Below are 25,708 nucleotides of genomic sequence, written 5' to 3'. Positions count from 1 at the left end.
TCAATTAACTAACATATTGAGATGGAAATTATATTTGAAAATGAAGGACTTCCCTGGTGACGCAGTGGTTAAGAATCTGCCTGCCAATGCAGGGGACGCGAGTTCTATCCCTGGTCCAGGAAGATCCCACATGCCGCGGAGCAACTAACCCCGTGCGCCACAACTACTGAGCCTGCGCTCTTGAGCCCAAGAGCCACAACTACTGAGCCCGCGAGCCACAACTACTGAAGCCTGCGCACCTACAGCCTGTGCTCCACAACAAAAGAAGCCACTGCAATGAGAATCCCGCACACCGCAACCAAGAGTAGCCCCCGCTCACCGCAACTAAAGAAAGCCCCCCGTGCAGCAACAAAGACCCAACGCAGCAAAAAATAAGTAAATAAACAAATAAATTTATTTAAAAATTTGATAATTTGAGCTGCACCTAATATTGCTATAGCCAAGTGTTCAAGTTCATGAATAAGGAGCTAATAAGCCTGTCCCCTGACCTCAACCTTCCACTGTTACAAACACAAAACTGTTTAAAAAAAAAAAAAAGGGCATATCTACACAATTTTTTCCTGGCAGCAGCAAGAGTACTAAAATACCTGTTTCCTTAGATCTTAATCTAGTCCAAAAAAGCACAAATTCAGAACAAGTACCTCTTAAAATATATCACATATTACATGAATTTTTTATTTAATATACACAATATATCAAGCACTGTGTCAAGAAGTGTGTTAAACACCATCACTCCATACCCAGTGTGAAATAAAAATGAACTGCCACAGTTCTGAAAAATCCTAAAATGTCAATAAGAATCTTCAACATGGGGCTTCCCTGGTGGCGCAGTGGTTGAGAATCTGCCTGCTAATGCACGGGACACGGGTTCGAGCCCTGGTCTGGGAAGATCCCACATGCCTCGGAGCAACTAGGCCCGTGAGCCACAATTGCTGAGCCTGCGCATCTGGAGCCTGTGCTCCGCAACAAGAGAGGTCGCGATAGTGAGAGGCCCGTGCACCACGATGAAGAGTGGCCCCCACTTGCTGCAACTAGAGAAAGCCCTCGCACAGAAACAAAGACCCAACACAGCCATAAATAAATAAATAAATAAATAAAATTTAAAAAAAAAAAGAATCTTCAACATAATTCTCCAAATAGGTAAATAATGCACAGATCATGGCAAGTCCTAAAAACTGTATTTTAAATTGTCATTTTAATTAATTTAATTACACTTATACTGGCGAAAGAAGAGTGATGAAATTAAGAGGTGGAAAATGTATGTTAATTGGAATTGGATAGAAGGACACATGAAAACTCAGGAAATCCTGGCAGAAATATAGTATCAATGAAATAATAATTTTTTGAAAGGTCCTCAGCATCTCAGCAAGGTAAAAGTACCATGTTCTATTGACAAGGTGCATAGGGCCTTCACAAGTTATTTAGATTTTTTAAACCTTGTTTCCTTGTCAGGAACTTAAAAAAACGTTGGAGTGAATGATACCTCTAATGCTTTCCTGCTGTGACATTGTAGAGTTAAGAGAAAATTGATAAACCCATATAAGCAGATTTTTATGCAATGACTAGTTTCAATAATAACAGGGGGGGAGGAGTCCCCAAAAGGTTGCACTAGAAAACTAAGGTCTCATTCCCTGAACCTCACATACTCAAATACTCTGAGGCTACAAGAATAATCAGAAACCAACAAAATGATAGTACATTAGCAAGACTAAATTAACACAGGTACACAATAACTTTGGACTTCAACAAAATGCCAAAGAAGCACTTAGGACTACAAGAATTATTTTGGTTTTTTTTTAATCTGATAATACTAAAGAAAACAAAAATATTATAAACTTAACTACTGCCCATATCCACACCTCTCTAGTCTCACCTGCCACAGGTAAGTGGGTCTTCTGTCTAAAGTCAGAAGACAGGCCTCGTGCTCTGTGAATTATCCTGGAACTCAGGTGATCTCTCTCTTCTTCCCAGTTTCTGCTCTCAACTTTTAAACAGGCTGCTCTGCCATATTTAGCGCTCTCGCTGGATCTTACATCCCACTAAGTACCCCCTGTCTCACAGTATCGTCCCTCCCCCATAGCTAAGCAACGGGACAGATGTTTAGCTTTCATTCTTCCCTTCTTCATCTCCCACTTTTTCACTGCAATGTGGCTTCTACCATACCATTTTACTAAAACCACACTTACCAAGGTCACTCACCAACAGCCTCTTTGTGCTAAATCCAGTAAATGCTTCATAGTCCTTATCTTACTTACAGACCTCTCTGTAACATGTGACCCCTACAGTACTTTTCCTTTTATTTATTTTTTATTTTTCTGATTAGCAAATACATGTTAAGAATTGAAATATCGGGCTTCCCTGGTGGCGCAGTGGTTGAGAATCTGCCTGCCAATGCAGGGGACACGGGTTCGAGCCCTGGTCTGGGAAGATCCCACATGCCGCGGAGCGACTAGGCCCGTGAGCCACAACTACTGAGCCTGCGCGTCTGGAGCCTGGGCTCCGCAACAAGAGGGGCCGCGATAGTGAGAGGCCTGCGCACCGCGATGAAGAGTGGCCCCTGCTTGCCGCAACTAGAGAAAGCCCTCGCACAGAAACGAAGACCCAACACAGTCAAAAATAAATTAATTAATTAATAATTAAAAAAAAAAGAACGGAAATATCACAGAAAAAAATGGAAAAGTTTGAGTACTCTGTAATCCCACTCTCAAAGACAGCCCCTGTTAGCAGTACAGTATATATTAAGATTTCTATACGTATGCTAATATATGGGTATATATGTATTTTTTTTAAGTTAACAAAAATTAGATCACACTTGGGGATTTCCCTGGTGGTCCAGCGGTTAAGACTCCATGCTGCCACTGCAGGGGGCACAGGTTCAATCCCCGGTTAGAGAATTAAGATCCCGCATGCCGCCTGGTGCAGCCAAAAAAAATCAGATCATACTATACATTTTTGAGAATTTAATTTAATGTACCTTGATCTTCTGTCTTTGTTAGTATTATGTGGTAGACTAATTAATGGCCTCCTAAAGAGCACATCATAAAACACAGAACCTGTGAATGTTACCTTAAATTGTAAAAGGGACTTGGCAGAGGTGATAAAGGGAAGGATTTTGTGATGAGGAGATTATACTGAACTATCTGGGTTGGGCCCATCGGAAGATGCTATGCAGTTGACTTTGAAGATGGAGGAAGGGATCAAGGAATGCAATGCAAGGAATACAAGGAATGCAACTCTAACAGCTGGAAAAGGCAAGGAAATGGATTCTACCCCAGGAACCAGCCGGGTCAATACCTTGACTTTAGCCCAGTGAAACATTTGAGACTTCTGGCCTCCATAACTGTAAGAGACTAAATTTTTGTTTTAAGCCACTAAGTTTGTACTAATTTGTTACAGCAGCAATAGAAAACTATATAATACTGTGTGTGTGTGTGAGTGTGATACCTTTCCACATTTGTCTGTTTCTCTAGAAGTTATTCCACAAAGTGCAACTATTGGGTCAAATAATAAAAAAAAAAGTTAACCTCCAGAAAGGCTATACTTATTTTTTACTCACATTAACAACATTCAAGCCCCTCCCTCCTTTTTCAAAGATCTATTCTTTCAGTTTGTTAAATCACTTGCCTGGTTTCCCTTCTGTGGTGGCTACTCACTCCTTCTGCTCCTTTGCAGACTTCTCGTCATCAGCTCATTTCTTACATATCAATGGTCCCCAAAATTCCAATTCCATCCTGGGCCTTCTCCTCACTATACACAGTTATTTAATCTACTTCCTTTTATCCCAATTACTACTTAGAAACAAAACAGATTTACTTCTCCCTCTTCCCTCTAAAATCTACTCCTCCACTGTATTCTCTGTTAATGACTGTATTCTCTCTGTTAATGGCACACCAATATCCAACAGCCTATGGCAGATGCATGGGGATCACATGACCCCTGCCTTATCCTCACCCCACATACCACAGGCTCCAGAATCTGTAAGAGTCTCTTCCTCCCTATCAATTCCTTAGAACAAGAATACATCAATTTTCAATTGTATTACTTAACTGTGTGTGTTCCCTATCTCAAGTCTCATACCCCACTGTACCACCACAGTCTTTCTGAAACTCAATTCTGATTTGTCACTCAAGCAGACCTTTCACAGACTGCTGGTTGCAATGTAACATGATATATTCCCTTGGGAAAACTGTTTGGCAATGTCTTCTAAAGTTAAACATACATCTGCTCTATGAACCAGTAAGTCCACCACTAGTTATTTATCCAAGAGAAACTAAAATGTATGTCTATAAGAAGACTAACAGCTATGTGTTCATAACAGCTTTCATAATAGCCTAATGGGAGAATGGATAAACAAACTGTGTTATTGTTATACAATGTATTACTACACACCAGTTAAAAAGAACTACTGATGGGAGCATCAACATGGATGAATTTCAAAACATTATGTTGAACAAAAGAAGCCAGCCAGAAAAGAATACACACTTATTCTACTATTCTATTAGGTGAAGTTCAAGAACATGAAAAACAAATCTGTGGTAAAAGATATCAGAACAGGAACTGACTAAAGGAACCGTGTGGGATTACTGGGGAGGGAGAGGTTAACACAGGAGTACACATTCAACAAAACTCATTCAATTGTAGAGTTAAGTTTATTTCACTATATGTAAACTTTACCTCAAAATTTTTTAAAGCAAATATTAAAATTTAAAACTTTTACTTCACTCAGCATTTTTCCATACTAATTATATAAAAAGCCTCACACCTGTCAGAATGGCCATCACCAAAAAGTCTACAAATAAGAAATGCTGGAGAGGGTGTGGAGAAAAGAGAACACTCCTATACTGTTGGTGGGAATGTAAATTGGTGCAGCCACTATGGAGAACAGTATGGAGGTTCCTTAAAAAACTGAAATAGAATTATCATATGAGGGACTTCCATGGTGGCACAGTGGTTAAGACTCCACGCTCCCTATGCAGAGGGCCCAGGTTCCATCCCTGGTCAGGGAACTAAATCCCATATGCATGCCACAACTAAGGAGCCAGCGAGCTGCAACTAAGACCCGGCACAACCAAATAAATAAAAATTTAATTTCATTTCATTTAAAAAAAAGAATTACCATATGATCCAGCAATCCTACTTCTGGGCATATATTCAGACAAGATGAAAACTCTAATTTGAAAAGATACATGCACCCCAATGTTCATAGCAGCACTATTTACAATAACCAAGATATGGAAGCAAACTAAATGTCCATCGACAAATGGATGGATAAAGATGTGGTATACTCACAAAGGAATATTAGCCATAAAAAAGAATAAAATAATTTGCAGCAACATGGGTGGACCTAGAGGTTATCATACTAAGTGAAGTAAAATCAGACAAGGAAAGACAAATATCATATAATATCATTTATATGTGGAATCAAAAAAATGATACAAATGAACTTATTTACAAAACAGAAACAGACTCAGACATAGAAAACAAACTTATGGTTACCAAAGGGGAAAGGGGTGGGGGGGGGAGGGAGTGATAAATAGGAGTTTGGGATTAACAGATACACACTGCTATATATAAAACAAATAAACAATAAAGACCTACTGTAGAGCACAGGGGACTATATTCAATATCTTGTAATAACCTATAAAGAAAAAGAATGTGAAAAAGAATAGATTCAGTATAACTGAATCACTTTGCTGTACACCTGAAACTGACACATTGAGAATCAATTACACTTCAATTTAAACAAAAAAAAAACCCTCAAGATTTAAGACAAATTAATCACTTAATTACCCTTTTTTTTTTTTTTAATTATCACCTCACTCAGAAACAAGACTATACGGGGAATTCCCTGGTGGTCCACTGGTTAGGACTCAGGGCTTTCACTGCCGGGGCCAGGTTCAATCCCTGGTCAGGGAACTTAGATCCCACAAGCTGCACAGCATGGCCAAAAAAAAAAAAAAGTAAAGAAACAAGAGTATACCAACTGTGTGTTCCCCTGGTTTATAAATTTTGTGAAAGCAAAGATTTTTGTCTATGTAGAATTGATCACCATTGTCTTCCCAGTACCTATCATTATGCTTGACACATAGGAGATGCTATATATGTGTTACCTTTGGTGGTTCTTACTGACTTACTGACAATGTTCATAACTTCATTAAATTTCTAGATCATTTACTGACTCAGTTTTTTGATCTCGTGTGTTAAATGCTTGACAACATTTATAACCTTGTTCATCCAGCAGCAGAAAAGAAGCTTCTCCACATTTTCAAAAAAGCAGCCAAGTTGAGTCTTTAACTTTGTGCTCCTCTCTTACATGTATTTAAATTAAATGTTTAAAGGCATTACACTTTTCATGAGCTTATTCCCTAAGATTCATTCTCAATTTACTTCAAAGTCTATCTTCTCACCAGCAAATTCTGGCTCAATCTTCTAAACTATCCTGATTCTGGTATACTTGAAGATATTAAATTTTTCTTCTTTCTCTTATGTATCTCATTCAAATATCATATTATACAGTTGTTCATTCAAGTGAAACTTTTATCCAGTATCTTTTTTTTCTAATATTTATTTATTTATGTATGTATGTATTTATTTGGCTGCGCCAGGTCTTAGCTGCAGCACGCAGGATCTTCATTGCCATGTGCGGGATCTTTAGTTGTGGCATGTGGGATCTAGTTTCCTGACCAGGGATCAAACCCGGGCCACTGCACTGGGAGCGTGGAGTCTTAACCTCTGGACCAACAGGGAAGTTCCTATCCAGTATCTGTTAACATTGTTCTAACAAACTTACTAGCATAATTTATGAGACTGCTGTATTCATTTTTAACACAGCAAAAGATCTGTATCAGGCCAAATACAGCAACTAATCATTTGAATACCAATTCAAAGGTAAGACAAAATCCCCATCTTCACTTCCCTATCAGTGCTTACACTTTCTTATGAAAAACAAAAAGAGCAATGATCCATAATAAAACCATTCTGCTCCTATCTCTATCAAGGTTCCTTCCAAGAACACAGGAGCCAGCAGTTCCTTAAGGAGAGAGCCCTAATCATGAACCCAAAAGACACTGAATAGCAAAACGAACAATGAAGACCCAGATAACAGCCCGTTTAACCAGCTTTAGGGAACATTTTTCAAAGTACAATTGTGAGCGTTGGATTAGTACAAAGAACAATTAACAAGCACTAAACCCACATTGTCTGGCCACTTAAACAATAAACTGCCAACAGCACAGGCAGGGAATGCTCTCATGAAGTACAGAGACAGTAATAAACATCTGGAAATGGCAACAAATAAACACACCAGGCAACTTAGAATTATGAGAAATTGGATGACCCTTTCTGAGCAAACATATGAAGCCACAGTCAACAGCGTCTAGCCACAAAACACACATTAATTAACCTACAGGTTTCCAATGAGAAAGGACTATCATACCGCCAAAACAGATAGTAATAACTGCCAATGTTATCTTTGATTGATAGCTTGAATTTTATATGCAAACATATAAAATTGTGTGCAGTGATAAGCAGACTTTTATATTTTATATAACTTGTCCAAAATTAATTTGAAGAGCAACAAAGGGCTGACAGCTTTTTGTTTTGCTAAATAAGGGCATTACAGAAAATAACAAACAAAAAAACCCACTCACTAGCATAAATTTCAAATGTAAAAGGATACTGTAACACAGAAAAGGATGGACACAATTTAAAGGTAAACACATAAAGTTTTATAAATTTAGCCTAAGAGAAAACAAATTATATTGAGAATAATATTTTTATTTCATCATGAACTTTATGATAAAAAACTCTTATCTCAAAGAGCATTTGGAAACATACTTAGTGTTTTAAAGAAAAAAGGAGTGCAAAGCATAACAAAGTTATCAGAGGAGCTTAACAGAGAGGCTTTAATGGGTGGTTCTAATTAATTTACCAGTTCATGTTAACTATAAGATTTCTACAACTTTAGCAATACTTTTCAATTTTTTCTGGAATATAATCTTTTTCTCAAAACAAAAAATACTGGGCAGCAGAATGGTCAGTCTCCCAGCGGTGTCTGGGTAGGGTCAGCGTGAGGCCGCGGGCTCCAGGGACAGCGGAGGCAGCTGCTGCCGGCTAGGCTTGGGACCTGGGACTCGAGAGTCCACACCACCCACGCGGTGGGCACCTCGCGGTGAAGCTGAGGCTCAGGGAGGCTCCGCTGAGCACCTGGGGCCGCCGCCACACACAGACCTTGTTCCTGGTGCGCCTCACTTCCCAGCTGCTCAGGGCTGTTCCCGGGTAGGCTGCAGTGGGTCCTGGCCTGTCTCAGGGGTGCTGGGCAGGCAGGCCTGCAGGCCTCACTACAGCACGCAACCAACAGGCCCAAGTGGCGTTGCCTCCCTCCCTGGCAGGCGGGTCCATCTGGAGCTTGAGGAGATGCTGCTCCTCAGGAAGATATCCATCAGCCCCCTGGAGAGCTGGCTGACCTGGAGAGCTGGCTACCTCCTGCCCAGACTGGACGCTGGGGTCCCAGGGACTGTGTCTCCACCCCAACTCTATGAGTGTCCGCCCAGCCAGGTGGGGGAATGGGTCAAGCAGTGGGGTAAGGAGGTCTGGGATGCACCCCAGATGCAGCGCAAAAACACGCTCAAGATCTGCCGGCACAAGATGAATCATCTCAAGTACCGCAAGCTGGTCAAGAGGACCCAGTACCTACTGCGGAAAGTCAAGGAAGGACGCCCGAAACGGCAGCAAATCACGTTCAAGAGAGACCTGAAGCGCATCTGGTGGAAGGCGGGCCTGAAGGAAACCCCCACAGGCTGGCAGACCCTCAAGATCCACCTGAGGGGCAAATGCATCTCCTATCTCTCTCCCGCACCCCTATTACTGCTGATGACCCGTTGTAATAAGTATTCAGAGAACTCAGCTAAAAACAAAAACCAAAAAATTCTGAGTATTACCTCCCCCCATGACAGTAGCTGGATTTAAGAATTATTGATTAAAATAACAAAACCACCACGACTTTTTGATAACTTCTGTATGTTACAAATATGCAAGATCTATTATTTGTTCATTCAATATTAAATGTTTAATACACATATTGATTTCCAGACCCACTGCAGAGATCCACAGCCCACTCTGTTTCTCCAGTCATTTCTCTCTTTATAGCGAGTTTCCCACTACAGAAAGTATCAAATAGCTCACTAAGCTGGCTTATCTTTAAAATCATTTCCAATCCTGAGATTATAAGATTCTGGGACAATGTAAACTTCTCAAAAGAATTTAGAAATTTCTAGAGAAATTACAGTTTGATCCAATATTTAAGTGCTCTCCCTCCTAACATTCTATGTAGACAACGGTAAAGAAATTTTAAAAGCTACAACCCCACAGGGAGAAGAAAACAGTGGTGGGCAGATGGCAGCACATTTTTGTATGATGAATGGAAAGCAGACGAGGGACTTCCACGTTAAGACTGCAGACTGAACCCACACATCTAATCTTGCTCCCTCCCAAAACCCTACTAAAACAAGATAAAGAAAATGTTGCTGTTGTTTTGTTCTGTTTTTAGGACACAAACCATAAGGATCGAGGGAATGGAAGAAACCAACAGCAACAAAATTTTGGAAGCTGGAAAGATGGATGAGTGATAACTGATTTGGTCAAAGACCAATTATAAGACAGCAGTGCTGACAACTGAGAACAAACCCACTTTACGCTACAGAATCCTCAAAGGGTTCAGGAACTGCCAGAACACAGAGGGGGAAGGGAGACTAAAGAAAGAAAGGATCAGGTGAAAGCTGTTTGAACAGTTAGAAACCTAGAGCCCATGCCTCTCCCGAGTTGCTGAGTGACCCAACCTCAATGAGGCAGCAGGTTAGAGATTTATTCTCTAAAAAGGGTAAATCACACATGGTGGAAGATGAAGGTATCCTAACAAAAAGAGGCAAATTATATGTCCCTTCATATTAAATGCTCTATGGCTCATTACCTAGCCCTCTTTTCCTGAGTTCCCAGACCACTGGCAACTAGACCTCTGGCCTCCAAGCAGAAAACTGGGATACTCTGGGAAATCTGACCAGGCCAAACGGAAAGATAGACACTGGAGAGAGCCTCAAACAGCCCACCCAAACCAATGATTTCAATCCTGACCACACACTGGAATCACCTGGGCAACTTTCGAAAATACTGGTGCTAATCTATGCAGACAGAAATCAGAATAGTGGTTGCCTCTGGGCAAGGAGTGAGGAAGATAGAAGGGATATGAAGGAATTTTCTAGGGGTTTCACTATGCTCTGTACCTTGTGTTCATTACACAGGTGTACACACAGTAAAATCATCAAACTATACACTTAAAATCTATATATTTTACTGTGTGCAATCACACTTAAATTTTTAAAAAATACTGCTACCTGATGTATTTGGTCTCTCAGTCACAAGTAAACACCCAAGGAGGATTACCAGACCTCTGAAGAGGGCCTCTACTGCTGAGACTATACCAAACAGAAAAAAAGTAACTTGGAGAAAACAAGCTATGCAAGGAAAAAGAAAGCTTAAAGAAACTGTCTTTAACAATCTCAGGTAGGTAAGAGATATGGCATCTATGAAACAAGAAAAGAGACGGAGGAATAAGTAACTGAGTAGAGGATGGGAAGCTAAACCTACAGGCCTGCACAAGGGCATATGGTCAACGGGCTGATGTGCCTCGCTCACAGAGCCCCAGAAAGGCTCAGCCCTTGAGATTCTCGAGGGACATAGTCAGTGGGGAAGAAGTATGGGGCTGAAGAGCAGGTTACTGGTTTAAAGTCTGGTAAAGTCTGTACATGGACCTCCAGTTTCCCTTCTCCACTATTCACATCCTCTCATAAATTTATTCTCTGGAAACAGTGACTTGGAGAGACTCCAGACTCAAGAAGAGTGGAGCGAGGCTCAAGGCTGAAAGCCAAGGAATAAAGCAGAAGTATGTGCGGTGATAGCAGCCCTCACCCACAGCCCAGTTCCTCCGTGCAGCTCTCAGAACACTGGGAGCCAAGCATGGTACGTGCCTCACACTTGGATTTAAATGTCCCTTTTGCATGCAGCCAAACCAATTTTCATCACAGCACTTCTCCTAGTGGAGGATAAAGGTCTTCTGAATTTCTACAACTCCTCTTAGACTCTCAATTTCTTAAAGGCAGGGGCAGCATCTTAATCAGCTTCATATCCCCAGAGCCTAACACAGTTACGCTCTATGTTAAACACTCTATAAATCTTTAATTGGTCCCAGACACTGGAGATAATATACAAGAAGAGATTTAAAAACCTTGGAAAACGAGAGCATACAAGGTGTAATTTGGACTAGGTCTTGAAGGGACATTAAAGATTTAGGATTTATTGATGAAATGACGTCTAGGATTTGTTTTAAAATAATCCCAGAGCCACTCTCCCCACCCCCCAAAATCAGCTGTATCTCTATATACTGGCCACAAATGTTTTAAAATATCACTTACAATAATATTTAAAAAATCAAATACCTAAGAATAAATAAGAATAGATGTGGGACTTCCCTGGTGGCACAGTGGTTAAGAATCCGCCTGCCAATGCAGGGGACACGGGTTCGAGCCCTGGTCCGGGAAGATCCCTCATGCCGCGGAGCAACTAAGCCCGTGCACCACATCTACTGAGCCTGCGCTCTAGAGCCCATGAGCCACAAATACTGAAGCCTGCGCGCCTAGAGCCTGCGCTCCGCAACAAGAGAAGCCACCACGATGAGAAGACTGCACACCGCAACGTAGAGTAGCCCCCATTCGCCACAACTATGTGCAGCAATGCGATCAACAGATATCAGAGCTTATTATAAAGTTACATCAGTTGATACTGATATTGGTGCAAGGATAACAAATAGACCAATGAAACAGAATATTGTCCAGAAACAGATCCACACTTATACAGTCACCTGATTTATGAAAAAGTGTCACACAGTGCAGAAGGGCAAGGATGGTATATTCAGTAAATGGTGCTGGGTCAAATAGATACCCATATGGTATAAAGTGAATCTGGACCCCTACAATCCATCTGGAATTTACTGTAAATTGTACATCTTAAATACGAAAAGTAAAACAAAATAAAACTTCTGTACAGTAACATGGGGAAATATCTCCATATTCTTAGGCTAGGCAAAGATTTCTTAAGTAGGGCACAAAAAGCAGTAATCATAAAGGGAAGGATTAAGTATATTTCATTAAAATTAACAATTTCCATTCATCAAAAAAAGGCCATTAAAAGAGTGAAAAGGCAACATACAGAGTGTAAAAAGATTAAGTCCAGAAAGGACTCATGGAAGATAGATGTGTATACACACACACACACACACACACACACACACACACACAGAACTCATATCCAGAATAAAGAATTACAGACCAATTAAAAAAAAATAATAGACTTAACAGGCACTTCACAAAAGACGACATATAAATGGTCAACAAAAGATACCCAACCACAATCATCAGAAAAATGTAAATAAGACCACACATATATTACTGCACTTTTACCAAAATAGCAAAAAATTTTAAAACTGACAAGCATTAGCAAGGATATGAGGTAAATGGAATACCATTCCCTGATAATTGGTAGAACACTTCGGGAAAATGTTCAACTGTATCTAATGCTAAAGTTTTATCATTCACATATCTCATAAACCAAGAGTTCCACTCCTAGATATAAACCTCAACCTAGCAATGTTCTGTTTCTTGATCTGTGATAGTATACTTACTAAAAATTCTTTACCTGCATACTCAAGATTGTGCACTTTTTAAAATATATTATACTACAATAAGTTTTCTAAGATTTCTTTGACACAAATTTCTCAGAGACATTAAGACTAGCATCTTAGAATAGAAAAGGAGCTTCTGGTAAACAGCAGAAAGTTTATTAATAAAATTTTTAAAAAACAAAACAAAAAAAGCTGCTAACACATTTCAACCCAGAATAAAGGTAAAAACTAGGAACAGATAACTTTTCTTGATCTTCACGAAGCACTGGATTTCTTTCAGCAATAAAAGGAGTCTGTTATTCTACACTGTAACCCAAAGAAATCTTTGCAAGAAAATGCTACTTTTTGAAATCACCTCTAACAACAACAGATAGGAGGAAAGTGAAGAAACCATTCCAAAAGTTTTGGTTAACTCTTCGGTGAGAGGATGCCAGCTGAGTTGATCTGTGAAGCCCAAAAGACAGAAATAAAGCCACAAAGAAATCACAGCAACTCTAAAGCAAACACCAACACCACAATCCAACCTACCGGAAATTCTGTGGTTAATTTGAGGCTTGCCCCGCTAGTCATAAGGTGATTCAGTGATGGCTACAAACGCTCCCCAAGTGCATCCTTGGGCGTCCTCTAGCACACCTGGCTCGCCCATCACCTGCCTGGAGACACGGCCTTGCGCAGAATCCCAGAGGCCAAATAAAGACGCCAACTTTGCAAGAGGCGTGGACGGTCTCGCCCCATCAGGTCACCCAGAAGGAACAGACTCCTGGCCTCCAGGGCGGGGGTGAGGAGTCAGTATTCCCCACAGGATTTACGAGGAAGCGCTCCCGAAGCTGCCTCGTCCCTCCACCTCCCCGGGATTCCACTGGAAGTCCCGCTGGCGAGTTTCTTCCCCAGCGCCCACGGGAGGAGGGTCGCGGCGACCACAGGGAACTTAGGCCCCAGGGGGCCGGGCGCGCCCTGCCCGCTCGCGCCGCAAGTTTTGTTGGCGGCCCCCACTCGCCGCGTCTCGGCCCGGCTGTGCGCCCCGCGGAACCCGGGCTCGCGGCCCGCCCGGCCTGGCGCGGCGCCCCTCACCTTGGAAACGTTGGGTGGACTCCGCCGTAAACATTAACTTCCCATCCAGCCGGCAGCCGCGCCGCCGCGTCTCAGCGCCTCGGCCTCTCTCCCGGCTCCGCCGTCCGCCGTCCGCGACCCCTCTTGACAGCCGCGCTCACTCAGGAGCTCGGGGCCGCCTCAGACCCTGACCCACTCCCCCCGCGCCGCCGCGGTTTCAACTACCACCCAACCCCTAGTGTGCCCGCCACCGGCTCCTCCCGGGTCCGGCCCGGTCGCGTCAGGAAGGCTCAAGGCGCAGGCGCGGCAGGGCCTTAAAGAGACCGGGCCGCCCTACCGCATAATAGGTTCGAGCAGGTTAGGGGCCGGGCCGGCCGGCTGAGAAAAGGAGAAGCCGAAGGGATTGGACCGTGGGGAACGGGGGCGGGGAACTCCCGCTTGTTCCTCCGCCTCTCTTTCAAAGCTCCAGAGGTCGGACCCACAAATTGCTGACTTCCCCAGTCTCTTGAACCGCCCCTTGCCTGTAAGAGCTGCACCAGACACTCCCCCTCCTCGAAGCGACCCCGCGCGTAAGGCTGCGGGCCTCGCATTGCTGCACAGCTTATGCGCATGTCTCCAGGTTGCGGCCACGGGATGCAGACGCGCAAGCTTCGAAAGGCCGCCCGGGCTTCCCCGAGAGGTGACCTGGTCACTCTCAAAAACAATAATTAGGGCTTCCCTGGTGGCGCAGTGGTTGAGAGTCTGCCTGCTAATGCAGGGGACACGGGTTCGAGCCCTGGTCTGGGAAGATCCCACATGCCGCGGAGCAACTGGGCCCGTGAGCCACAACTGCTGAGCCTGCGCGTCTGGAGCCTGTGCCCCGCAACGGGAGGGGCCGCGATAGTGAGAGGCCCGCGCACCGCGATGAAGAGTGGCCCCCGCTTGCCGCAACTAGAGAGAGCCCTCGCACAGAAACGAAGACCCAACACAGCCAAATAAATAAATAAATAAATAATAAAAATAAGTAAATTTAAAAAAAAAACAATAATTAACGTGTAAATGGCACTTGTGATTGCAAATCACTCTACCATCAGTCGTCTCGACACATTGGATTTATGCGGAGTCCGGCAGGGACATGGGCACAAATATGTGAAGTCCAGCTGGGCAGTCATCCAATATCAACGAAGAAATTCTTAGAAGGAAAGTACTTAAGAACAGAAATAACCTACTAATTCCGGTCTAATCCCAGGAAAGACAGGCAAAAAATGATAATAATAATAACAAAGGCAATATAAATTACTTTGATTATACATTTACAAGTGACAAAATGATAGTAATTAGCACCAAAAAAAAATTGCCTAGAAATTAGGTAACCCTGGTTATTACCTAATTTAAATTTATAATCTCCAGAAGGGGTTCCACTGTAATAAGCATTTCAGAAAAAGAAAAATTCTCCATTTTTTAAAAAAACAAGATTAAGAAATACCAAAAAATAGGAAGTAGAGCCATGCCCTCCACCCAACTAAAAACTTGAAATTGCATCTGAGGCAAAATTTTGCATAACTTCAGATTATGCCATTATTTAAAGTAATTTCAACTAACAGTTTCATTGCATCTGAATCCATCTTGTATAAGAAAGCTAAAATACATTTTGTTAATCTACCTTTCCTTCCTATATTCCATCTATCAGCAAATCCTATAGATTTTACGTCCCAAAATTTCCTTGAATCTGTCCTCTACCAGCTCCTTCATCACCACCCTAGTCCAAACTCCCTTTGTCTGGGAGGGCCAGAGGCCTGGGAGGGCTACAAATTTAGTCTCTAATTGGTTTACCCTCATGCCCTCTAGTCCCTCTCTAATTTCTTCACACAAATGGCTGTGTGATCTTTTATCTTCCCAGCATGTACCACTTCAATGGCCTCCCACTTCCTTAGACAAAACCTCTTAACTAACCTGCATGGTCTGGTGGCCTGCCCACCTCTCCACCTCTTCTCACTGCTCAGACCACATTCCATCCTGTCTCTGTTCCAGCCAGACTGGCCTCTTCCAATTCCTCAGTTTTCTCCCTCCACAGACCTGCATATGCTTTGCTTTGTGCCTGGAAGTCTCTTCCAATCCTCCTCCTTCTGACCACACCTCTAGTCTCTACCTCTGAGAAGCACCTTCACACTTCCCTATCTTGGTCCATTCTTATCACATGACACTGAAACTGTAATTATATGATTATTTTGGTGAATTTTTGTTTCCCCCCCACTGGACTAATTACATCAATAAGGCCAGGAGCTTGGTTTTCTTTGGTTCATGGTTGTATTTCCATATTTGTTCAATATTTGTTTTGTTTCATCAATAAATGAGAATCATAGAATGCCAGAACTTGAACTAGATATGGCTTGAAGGTTACCTAAGTCATAGATAGGTAAAATGTCACAATCTGACATTTGGAATCAGAGTCTAAAAAGAACTCCAGTTATTTTTAAACTGATTTTATATCGTTTTAGCTGGGCTGTCAGAAGATCCTTTGGGTAACCTTTAAAACTGAGTTCTCAAAGTACCTGTATGAAGCCCTGAATTAATAATGATAGCTATGGGATGGGCCCACATGAACCTAATAATAATTTTTGCTTCAAGGGAGGAAGATTGAATGATTGGGAGTCAGGGCTGGGAAGGAGACTTGACTGCCTGCCCCTTTGTATACCTTCTTAACTTAAAGTGATGTGAATATATTACCTACTTGAAAATAAATAAATGACACAAAAGAGTGCATACTCTATGATTCTATTTATTTGAAATTCTACGAAAAAAATCGTAACCGGTTGCCTCTGGCAGGAAATTGACTGGGAAGGTGTATGAGAGAAATTTCTGGGTCATAAAACCCTCCCGCACTTGAACTAGGCTGGGACCTGGGACCTGGGACCCTTTACTGAAGTGCTTGTACCTGTACAAATGTTTCCTTGAGCAACAGAATACAAAGAAACTATAAGGGACTAAAAATAACTGTGCACTTGTGCAGTTGGGGCAATTATGAACAATAAGATACAAAAAGGCCACAAATGAACTGCTGTTTCTAAGATGCCAGGAGCAAAAGCAGGGTACTACGCAGGATCCCTGCACATAGCACCACCAAGGGGGTGGACAGACCCCCTAAGCTATGCCTCCTGCCCAAGGGAACCAGCTTGCCCCCTGACCCCTAGGAGTGAGTAAGAGCACCTGTTACTTGTTTTTGCTCTCTCATGCTGCACCAGGAGCCCCAATAACTTGCCTGAATTTCTTGTCTGGCCTCTTATCAATTTCTACTGATTAGAGAGTCCAAGTACTCAAATCAGTAGCACACTATTGGTGGGAATGTAAATTGGTGCAGCCACTATGGAAAATTGTATGGAGATGCCTCAAAAAATTGAAAATAGAACTACATACAATCTAGCAATTTCACTTCTGGGTATTTATCTGAAGAAAATGAAAACACTAATTTTAAAAGATATGTGCAGGCTCTCTCGGCCTGTACGGCGGCGGAGGTTCGGATGGTCCCCGGGCCTGTGGCCGCCTGGCCTTCAACGGCTGGGGCGCAGGGCAGGAGCGCGCAGCCGCCCTGAGTCTAGTGAGGCTGGCGCCGCGGCCGGGCCGGGTCCGAGGCTCCCGGTCCCTGAACGCGTGGAGGGCAGCGGCCTGGTCTGGCCTCCGCCACGTTGTCGGTGAAAGATGGATGCTTGAAGCATAGACTGCTGCTAGCTGACTACTTACTATCTGGGAGCACAAAGATGACCTAAGGATGTCCTAGGTGAGGAACTTGACAACTTGATCTTCGGGAGTTGCTTAGAGTATTCAAAATTTCCAGGATTGCTAAAAAAAATACTGCTTTTGGATAGTCCAAAAATGTACATCTAAAACAGTGGGGCTATAAATAAAATAATTTAATGTGCTTCTTGGAAAAAAAAAAAAAAAGATATGTGCAGGGAATTCCCTGGAGGTCCAGTGGTTAGGACTCCGTGCTTCCACTGCAGGGGGCACGGGTTCGATCCCTGGTCGGGGAACTAAGATCCTACAAGCCTTGCGGCACGGCCAAAAAAAAAAAAGGTAAAAAAGATATGTGTATCACTGCAGGATTATTTACAATAGCCAAGATACGGAAGCAACCTAAGAGTCCATCAGAAGATGAATGGATAAAGATACGGTGTATATATACACAATGGAATGTTAGACATAAAAAAGAATGAAATCTTGCCATTTGCAACAACATGGAAGTAACTAGAGGGTATGTATGCTAAGTAAAATAAGTCAGGCAGAGAAAAACAAATATCATGTGTTTTCTCTTACATGTGGACTCTGAAAAACAAAACAAACAAATAACATAACAAAATAGAAACAGACTCAGACACAGAGAACAAACTGGTGGTCACCAAGGGGGAAGAGGATTGGGTGAAATAGGTTAAGGGGATTAAGAGGTACAAATGTCCAGTTATAAAATAGATAAGTCATGGGAATGTAATGTAGAGAATATAGTCAATAATGTTGTGATAACTTTGGTGACAGACTGTAACTAGACTTATCGTGGTGATCATTTCATAACATATAAAAATATCAAATCGCTATGCTGTACACCTGAAACTAATATAATACCCTGAGTCAATTATACTTCAGTTTAAAACAAATAAGCTAACACACGGTTGAGCACTCTCTGTGTGTGAGTATTGGCTAAGGGCTATACATACTTTATTTCTTTTAATCCTCATACTATCCTCATGAGGCATATATCATTATAACCCCCTTGCATATGAGAAAACTGACACTTAGTAAATACCATGTAACTTGCTCCTATTTATACAAATGGAAAATGGTGGGGCAGGGTTTTGAAACCAGTCCGTCTAATGTCAGAAGTGGTTTATATTACTTACCCACTAGATCAAGAGCTTTGCAATGATTGAAATCATATTTTATCTTAGACTATTCAGTTGCCCCAGCACTTTCCGTAGTAGCTGTTCAATGTATTTTGAATGAATGATAAAGAACAAGCTTGGTTGTTGATTTTATTGGTACAAATTACACATTTTTAGTTGGTACAAATTGTACATATATATATAAAATATTTGGGGCTTCCCTGGTGGCGCAGTGGTTGAGAATCTGCCTGCCAATGCAGGGGACACGGGTTCGAGCCCTGGTCTGGGAAGATCCCACATGCCGCGGAGCAACTAGGCCCGTGAGCCACAATTACTGAGCCTGCGCGTCTGGAGCCTGTGCTCCGCAACAAGAGAGGCCGCGATAGTGAGAGGCCCGCGCATCGCGATGAAGAGTGGCCCCCACTTGCCACAACTAGAGAAAGCCCTCGCACAGAAACGAAGACCCAACACAGCCATAAATAAATAAATAAATAAATAAATAAATAAATATATAAAATATTCTAAATAATCCAAATGATCAGTACCATTGTGCTAAGTGCCTGAGATGTACTATCTCTAATGAGGTCATGGGCCTGAGGAGAGAAGCTTCTACCATTAGCTCTGACCTTCCAATTTATTTGATGAAAGAGTTTACACCTTAATTTTTTACTGAAAAATTAAAATTAATTTTTTTATTTTTAATAAATAAAATTTGTATAAATAATAAAATTAACATTAAAGCTAATTCTAACTAGAGAAATAGCTAATTCTTACCCCTCCCAAGTGCTTGAGCACTTGCATAAGTGAAATCCCACTATGTGAATTCCACACCAACACCGCCTCTGCTCCAGCTTTCTGCCCTCGGCTGTTCACACTCTGAAACTAGAGTAGAAGATAGAGGAAGTATGGGGGCAGTGGGCAGGGGCACCCTCCTCAGAGACAGTTGAGTATGAGGCAAATTCAGTTAGCAATTCAAGATTCCTTATGTTCTAATACCACACACCCTTATCATTGATTTGTTTCACTGTCCAGGAGGGGAACAGAAGGAGGGTCTGAGCTCTAATCCCCTCTAAACCGGGCAAGGGTTAAGTATCCGAACCCAGCGCTCTCAACTGCCAAAAGTGTTTTATAAGTCAGCCATGTGAGCCTCATTGTTCACAGAAAGGAAAGGCAAGGGAGGCATTCCCCTGAGAGGCAAAAACTACCCAGAGTACAGAAAAGGAACTCACCAGTGGAGTCAAACTCACTGCCCGCTCTCACTTTGAGCAGCTGGCATCTGGAGCTTCCAGAGAGAACCAGGGCATCTCGGTTACATTCTAGGATTGCGCTGTCCAATACATCAGCCACTGGCCACATGTGACTATTTACATTTAAACTTAAATTAAAATTTCAGTTTCTCAGTCGCGCTCACACCTTTCAAGTGCTTAACAATAGCCACATGTGGCTGCTTGTTACTAGGGCAGCACACATAGACTATTTCCATCTATCAGAAAGTTCTCTTGGCAGAACTATTCTAGAAAAAGAAGAAACAACACTCCATTGTGACCTCCAGCTAATATTCAAATATTTTTTGCTTTGAAACCTGAAGGCTCACAATGAAATAGTGAAAGCCTATTTCACTCAGCTCAATGCTTTCCACAGCACAAATCCAAAAGGCACTCAAGCACAAAAACTGTGGCCTCTCCTTATACCAAGTTTATAAGAATGGCTTTAACCTCACCACTTCACCTCCACTGCATTCTGTTGTTTACAAGACACATTATCTTAGGAAAGAACATTGTTTGTTAAGAGGAACACAACTCTATTGCCATCTCTTGGCGCTTGTGCACAGGTAGGGACAATATCTGCCACAGTTGTGGTAAAGAACCTGCTCTTGGGCTCTAGAGGTTGGACATCATTTCTACGTGTGATATCAGACATTCACAGTATCAACCCAACAACAGCTTTTGAAATTGTGCCACCAAAATGGGACATCGATAGAGTGCTTATTTCCACCTCACCCACCAAAGGAGAAGTCTATTCTTTTCTTGACTGTCTGAAATATCTTGTTTTACCGCAAGACAAAATTTAGTGCAACTATAGTAGCAATTCTAATCTATCCAATTATCTGGGAACTAGTAACCTCCAAATTAATGCATGTGACTAGATTGTGACCTAAAATTTCAAGTGTGCTTGCCAAAAGTGTGTTTAACCTCACTGAGCTCCAATCTTCTTGTCTATAAACTGGAGATAATAAAAGTATCTATGTAAGTGTTGAATTAAATGAAATAATATATGCAAGGCACAGAATAAGCATTCAACGAATGGTAATTGCTATTATCCAAAGCCACAAAGCACCAACATGCAAAAAATTTTAAATAGATTTTAAACAGACTCTTAAGTAGAAAAATCCTGACTCTACCACCTGCTTATTGTTTGGCCTTTGACCTCTGTAAGCTTCAGTTTCTTCATCAGACAAATAAGGATAAGACTTGCCAACAATAGATGTGTTATTTCATGTGAAAATTCTCTAACAACAGTAAAGTACAAACTTTAGCTAATGTTAATTAGTACTCTGTCCCCACCTCTACCAAAAAGGAAATTAGGAAACTACAATAGGAAGGTGTTACTTTATGGTAAAATTAATTTAGCTTTTATTATGGCCTGTGCTCCTAAACAGGACTGGGAAGCAACCACTGCTGAAGTCATCACTGAAAGGCCATACAACCATCAACATTAGGACCAAATGCTAGTAACCAGCATTTTCCTCAGCTGATCTTTTTCTCAACGTGAGAAATTTGAAACCCATACAGACACATTGTCTCCTCTGAGAAAGCACATTCAAAAAAGATAACCAGCAGCCAATTACAGCAAGGAGAGAAATGGTATTGAATTACAAAAGGCACTTACTAAAATAATCTTTCTTACAGGTGTGGAATTAAACCTAACACTTCATAAATTTTTGTTCCTCGCTCAAATGGCCACAATACAATGAGATAACATTCTCAAAATAAAACTGAAATGTTAACAGCTGTTCCTGTGATTTGAAGATTAAGGAAGGTAGATTAACCCTGACTCAGTAACAAAATATCTTCTGTACAGTAACTACATTTTTATAAGTTTTAATATAAAATCAAACATTGTTTTAGACATTTACCTGTTTCCTATTAGGGTTTCTAAAGGCAGAAGTCATTTTGGTGGTAACCATGATAAGCAAAGACAGGGAGACTGGGGATTTGAATTGAATTTACAGCTGACTCATAGGGAGTGTTTACAAGACATTGCCACTGGGATCCACCCATTTAACACCCTTTCAGTTCCACCCTATACAGTTGCTAGGTAGTATCCTTAGGGGAAGCCGAGAATGTGGAGGACTAGGAATGCAATAAACAAAGGTTTCTGGGCATGAGTGCTAATTGATTTTGTTTTTCTTCCACCTTTCCTTCTTTTCTTCCTCCATCCCTCCCTTTTCTTTCTTTCACTTTCCTTCCTTCAATGACTTGATTTGTCTCAGAATGACAATTGTATACTAATTGTTACTGTGTTTGGGGTGCCGAGTCTGAGGCATTGGTTAGAAGCTTCTATATATTAGGTGGTTTCAGCACTTGAATTTGACATTAGACAAAATTACTAACTTGGTAGAACTTACCCTTTTGGGTTTTTTTTAACCCTTTAACTGAGGTTTTGGAATACTGCAGGCTTTTGTGTTCTATTAATGGGTATTGCATTTGTGTTATTCAGGACTATTAATTGAGAGTTTCTATGAAATACAAAGGCAAGTGATACACCTTGTGAGAGATATCTAAATGGAGATATTCCATTCTCCATGAGCTGGGCTATGGAAGTACTTTTTATCTATCATCTCATTTAATCTTCACCATAACCCTATTATTATCCTCATTTACAAGTGAACCCAAGCAAATCACTAAAAATGCTTCATTTATTTATTCATTCAATCATTCATTCATAAAGGTATTAAGGACATACAATTGTGTCAGGCACTTTCCTAAGAGGAAGGATAATAACTAACATTCTTAGCTCCTACAACATGTCAGCAATAATATAATGTGCTTCCAAATGAGGCAGCCATCATTAGAACCATTTAAAAGATGAGGAAGCTATGGCTGGTCCAAAGTCACAGGGACAGAAAAATGAAAAGCAAAAATACAAGCATAATTCTGTCTTCACTACAAAATCTGTGTTGTCTGGAGTTACAAAATGTAGTACCTGTGTTCAGACTTTAGTTTAAGAACATATGGTCTGGAGTAGAAGACAGACATGTGAACAAATAAATGGACAATACTGATATGTTCTATTATATGGAGATATAGTATGGCGGGAACATACAGTATGGGGGTGACCTAACCTGGCCAGGGAGTTGTACTATTTTTATTTGTCCGCATCCCTTTCCGGCTTCTGTGAACAAGTATAGGCACCTGACTCAAGCTAAGCCAATCACGTTACCTTAACCCTCTGACCATAGTAACTGGGTCAAGGAGGTAAGCCTGGGAGAGTCCTGACTGAGAATTTTTCAAACCAGAGCTGCAAAAGTAAAGTCCCTTTGCCCTCTCATTATGAAGCTCTAAGGATTTGAGCCCAGAGATCCTGGCTATTCTCAGAAAACTAAAAATGAAATGGAGAGCATCCTGAAGATATACAATCCTTGGTTCCAGTCAATCTTGCCTTTCCTAAGCCTCTGTTGCTCTGATTTTTCTTTTTCTTTTTTTTTCCCCCCTTCTAAATCTTTTTGCCTTAATGCCTGGCCTAAGTTTTTTTTTTTTTTTTTGAATTTTTGTATTTTATTTTATTTATTTTTTTATGCAGCAGGTTCTTATTAGTCATCCATTTCATACACATCAGTGTATACACGTCAATCCCAATCGCCCAATTCATCACACCCCCACCCCCACCCCCCCGCGGCTTTCCGCCCTTGGTGTCTACACGTTTGTTCTCTACATCTGTGTCTCAATTTCTGCCCTGCAAACCAGTTCATCTATACCATTTTCCTAAGTTCCACATATATGCATTAATATATTTGTTTTTCTCTTTCTGACCTACTTCACTCTGTATTACAGTCTCTAGATCCATCCACGTCTCACAAATGACCCAATTTCGTTCCTTTTTATGGCTGAGTAATATTCCATTGTATATATGTACCACTTCTTTATCCATTCATCTGTCGATGGGCATTTAGGTTGCTTCCGTGACCTGGCTATTGTAAAGAGTGCTGCAATGAACATTGGGGTGCATGTGTCTTTTTGAATTATGGTTTTCTCTGGGTATATGCCCAGTAGTGGGATTGCTGGGTCATATGGTAATTCTATTTTTAGTTTTTTAAGGAAACTGCATACTGTTCTCCATAGTGGCTGTATCAATTTACATTCCCACCAACAGTGCAAGAGGGTTCCCTTTTCTCCACACTCTCTCCAGCATTTGTTTGTAGATTTTCTGATGATGCCCATTCTAATTGGTGTGAGGTGATCCCTCACTGTAGTTTTGATTTGCATTTCTCTAATAATTAGTGATGTTGAGCAGCTTTTCATATGCTTCTTGGCCATCTGTATGTCTTCTTTGGAGAAATGTCTATTTAGGTCTTCTGCCCATTTTTGGATTGGGTTGTTTGTTTTTTGAATATTGAGCTGCATGAGCTGTTTGTATATTTTGGAGATTAATCCTTTGTCTATTGATTCATTTGCAAATATTTTCTCCCATTTTGAGGGTTGTTTCTTCGTCTTGTTTATGGTTTTCTTTGCTGTGCAAAAGCTTTTAAGTTACATTAGGTCCCATTTATTTATTTTTGTTTTTATTTCCATTACTCTAGGAGGTGGATCAAAAAAGATCTTGCTGTGATTGATGTCAAAGAGTGTTCTTCCTATGTTTTCCTCTAAGAGTTTTATAGTGTCCAGACTTACATTTAGGTCTTGAATCCATTTTGAGTTTATTTTTGTGTCTGGTGTTAGGGAGTGTTCTAATTTCATTCTTTTACATGTAGCTGTCCAGTTTTCCCAGCACCACTTATTGAAGAGACTGTCTTTTCCTTTGTCATAGATTAGTTGACCATAAGTGCATGGGTTTATCTCTGGGCTTTCCATCCTATTTCATTGATCTATATTTCTGTTTTTGTGCCAATACCATATTGTCTTGATTACTGTAGCTTTGTAGTATAGTCTGAAGTCAGGGACTCTTTTTCCTCCAGCTTCGTGTTTTTCCCACAAGACCGCTTTGGCTATTCGAGGTCTTTTGTGCTTCCATACAAATTTTAAGATTTTTTGTTCTAGTTCTGTAAAAAATGCCATTGGTAAATTGATAGGGATTGCATTGAATCTGTAGATTGCTTTACAGATAGTAAAGCAATATTGATTCTTCCAATCCAAGAACATGGTATATCTCTCCATCTGTTGGTATCATTTTTAATTTCTTTCATCAGTGTCTTATAGTTTTCTGCATATAGGTCTTTTGTCTTCCTAGGTAGGTTTATTCCTAGGTATTTTATTCTTTTTGTTGCAGTGGTAAATGGGAGTGTGTCCTTAATTTCACTTTCAGATTTTTCATCATTAGTGTATAGGAATACAAGAGATTTCTGTGCATTAATTTTGTATCCTGCTACTTTACCAAATTCATTGATTAGCTCTAGTAGTTTTCTGGTAGCATCTTTAGGATTCTCTATGTATAGTATCCTGTCATCTGCAAACAGTGACAGTTTTACTTCTTCTTTTCCAATTTGTATTCGTTTTATTTCTTTTTCTTCTCTGATTGCCATAGCTAGGACTTCCAAAACTATGTTGAATAATAGTGGTGAGAGTGGGCAACCTTGTCTCGTTCCTGATCTTAGAGGAAATGCTTTCAGTTTTTCACCATTGAGAATGATGTTTGCTGTGGGTTTGTCATATATGGCCTTTATTATGTTGAGGTACGTTCCCTCTATGCCCACTTTCTGGAGAGTTTTTATCATAAGTGGGTGTTGAATTTTGTCAAAAGCTTTTTCTCCATCTATTGAGATGATCATATGGTTTCTGTTCTTCAATTTGTTAATATGGTGTATCACATTGATTGATTTGCATATATTGAAGAATCCTTGCATCCCTGGGATAAATCCCAC

The 25,708-nt window shown here is 41.1% G+C and overlaps 1 protein-coding gene and 1 pseudogene across 24 annotated transcripts in view; one reads left to right on the top strand and one right to left on the bottom strand.

Annotated features, from left to right (window-relative positions):
• EVI5 (ecotropic viral integration site 5) overlaps positions 1 to 24,580 on the bottom strand; it is a 233,160-nt gene extending 208,580 nt beyond the window's left edge. For 19 of the 23 annotated variants that reach the window (XM_082383675.1, XM_082383697.1, XM_082383691.1 and 16 more), the window contains exon 1: positions 13,259 to 13,383. In XM_082383675.1, coding sequence (XP_082239801.1) covers positions 13,259 to 13,300 — 42 coding nt within the window. In that variant the 5' untranslated portion in view covers positions 13,301 to 13,383. Of the gene's footprint in view, positions 1 to 13,258; positions 13,384 to 13,801; positions 14,126 to 21,766 lie in introns of those variants that run through there. The other 4 variants (XM_082383688.1, XM_082383689.1, XM_082383690.1 and 1 more) reach the window with 4 other exon arrangements.
• On the top strand, positions 3,185 to 13,251 carry LOC309609838 (small ribosomal subunit protein mS38 pseudogene; annotated as a pseudogene). Its single transcript has 2 exons — positions 3,185 to 3,286; positions 8,062 to 13,251. The product of its transcript is annotated as a small ribosomal subunit protein mS38 pseudogene (transcript).
• Positions 24,581 to 25,708: the final 1,128 nt, after the last annotated feature.

This window comes from Balaenoptera borealis (assembly GCF_965194805.1).
Source record: "Balaenoptera borealis genome assembly, chromosome: 1".
Taxonomy (NCBI): domain Eukaryota; kingdom Metazoa; phylum Chordata; class Mammalia; order Artiodactyla; family Balaenopteridae; genus Balaenoptera; species Balaenoptera borealis.
Note: the sequence above shows the minus strand (reverse complement) of the source record. Positions and strands in the feature narration are given on the sequence as shown.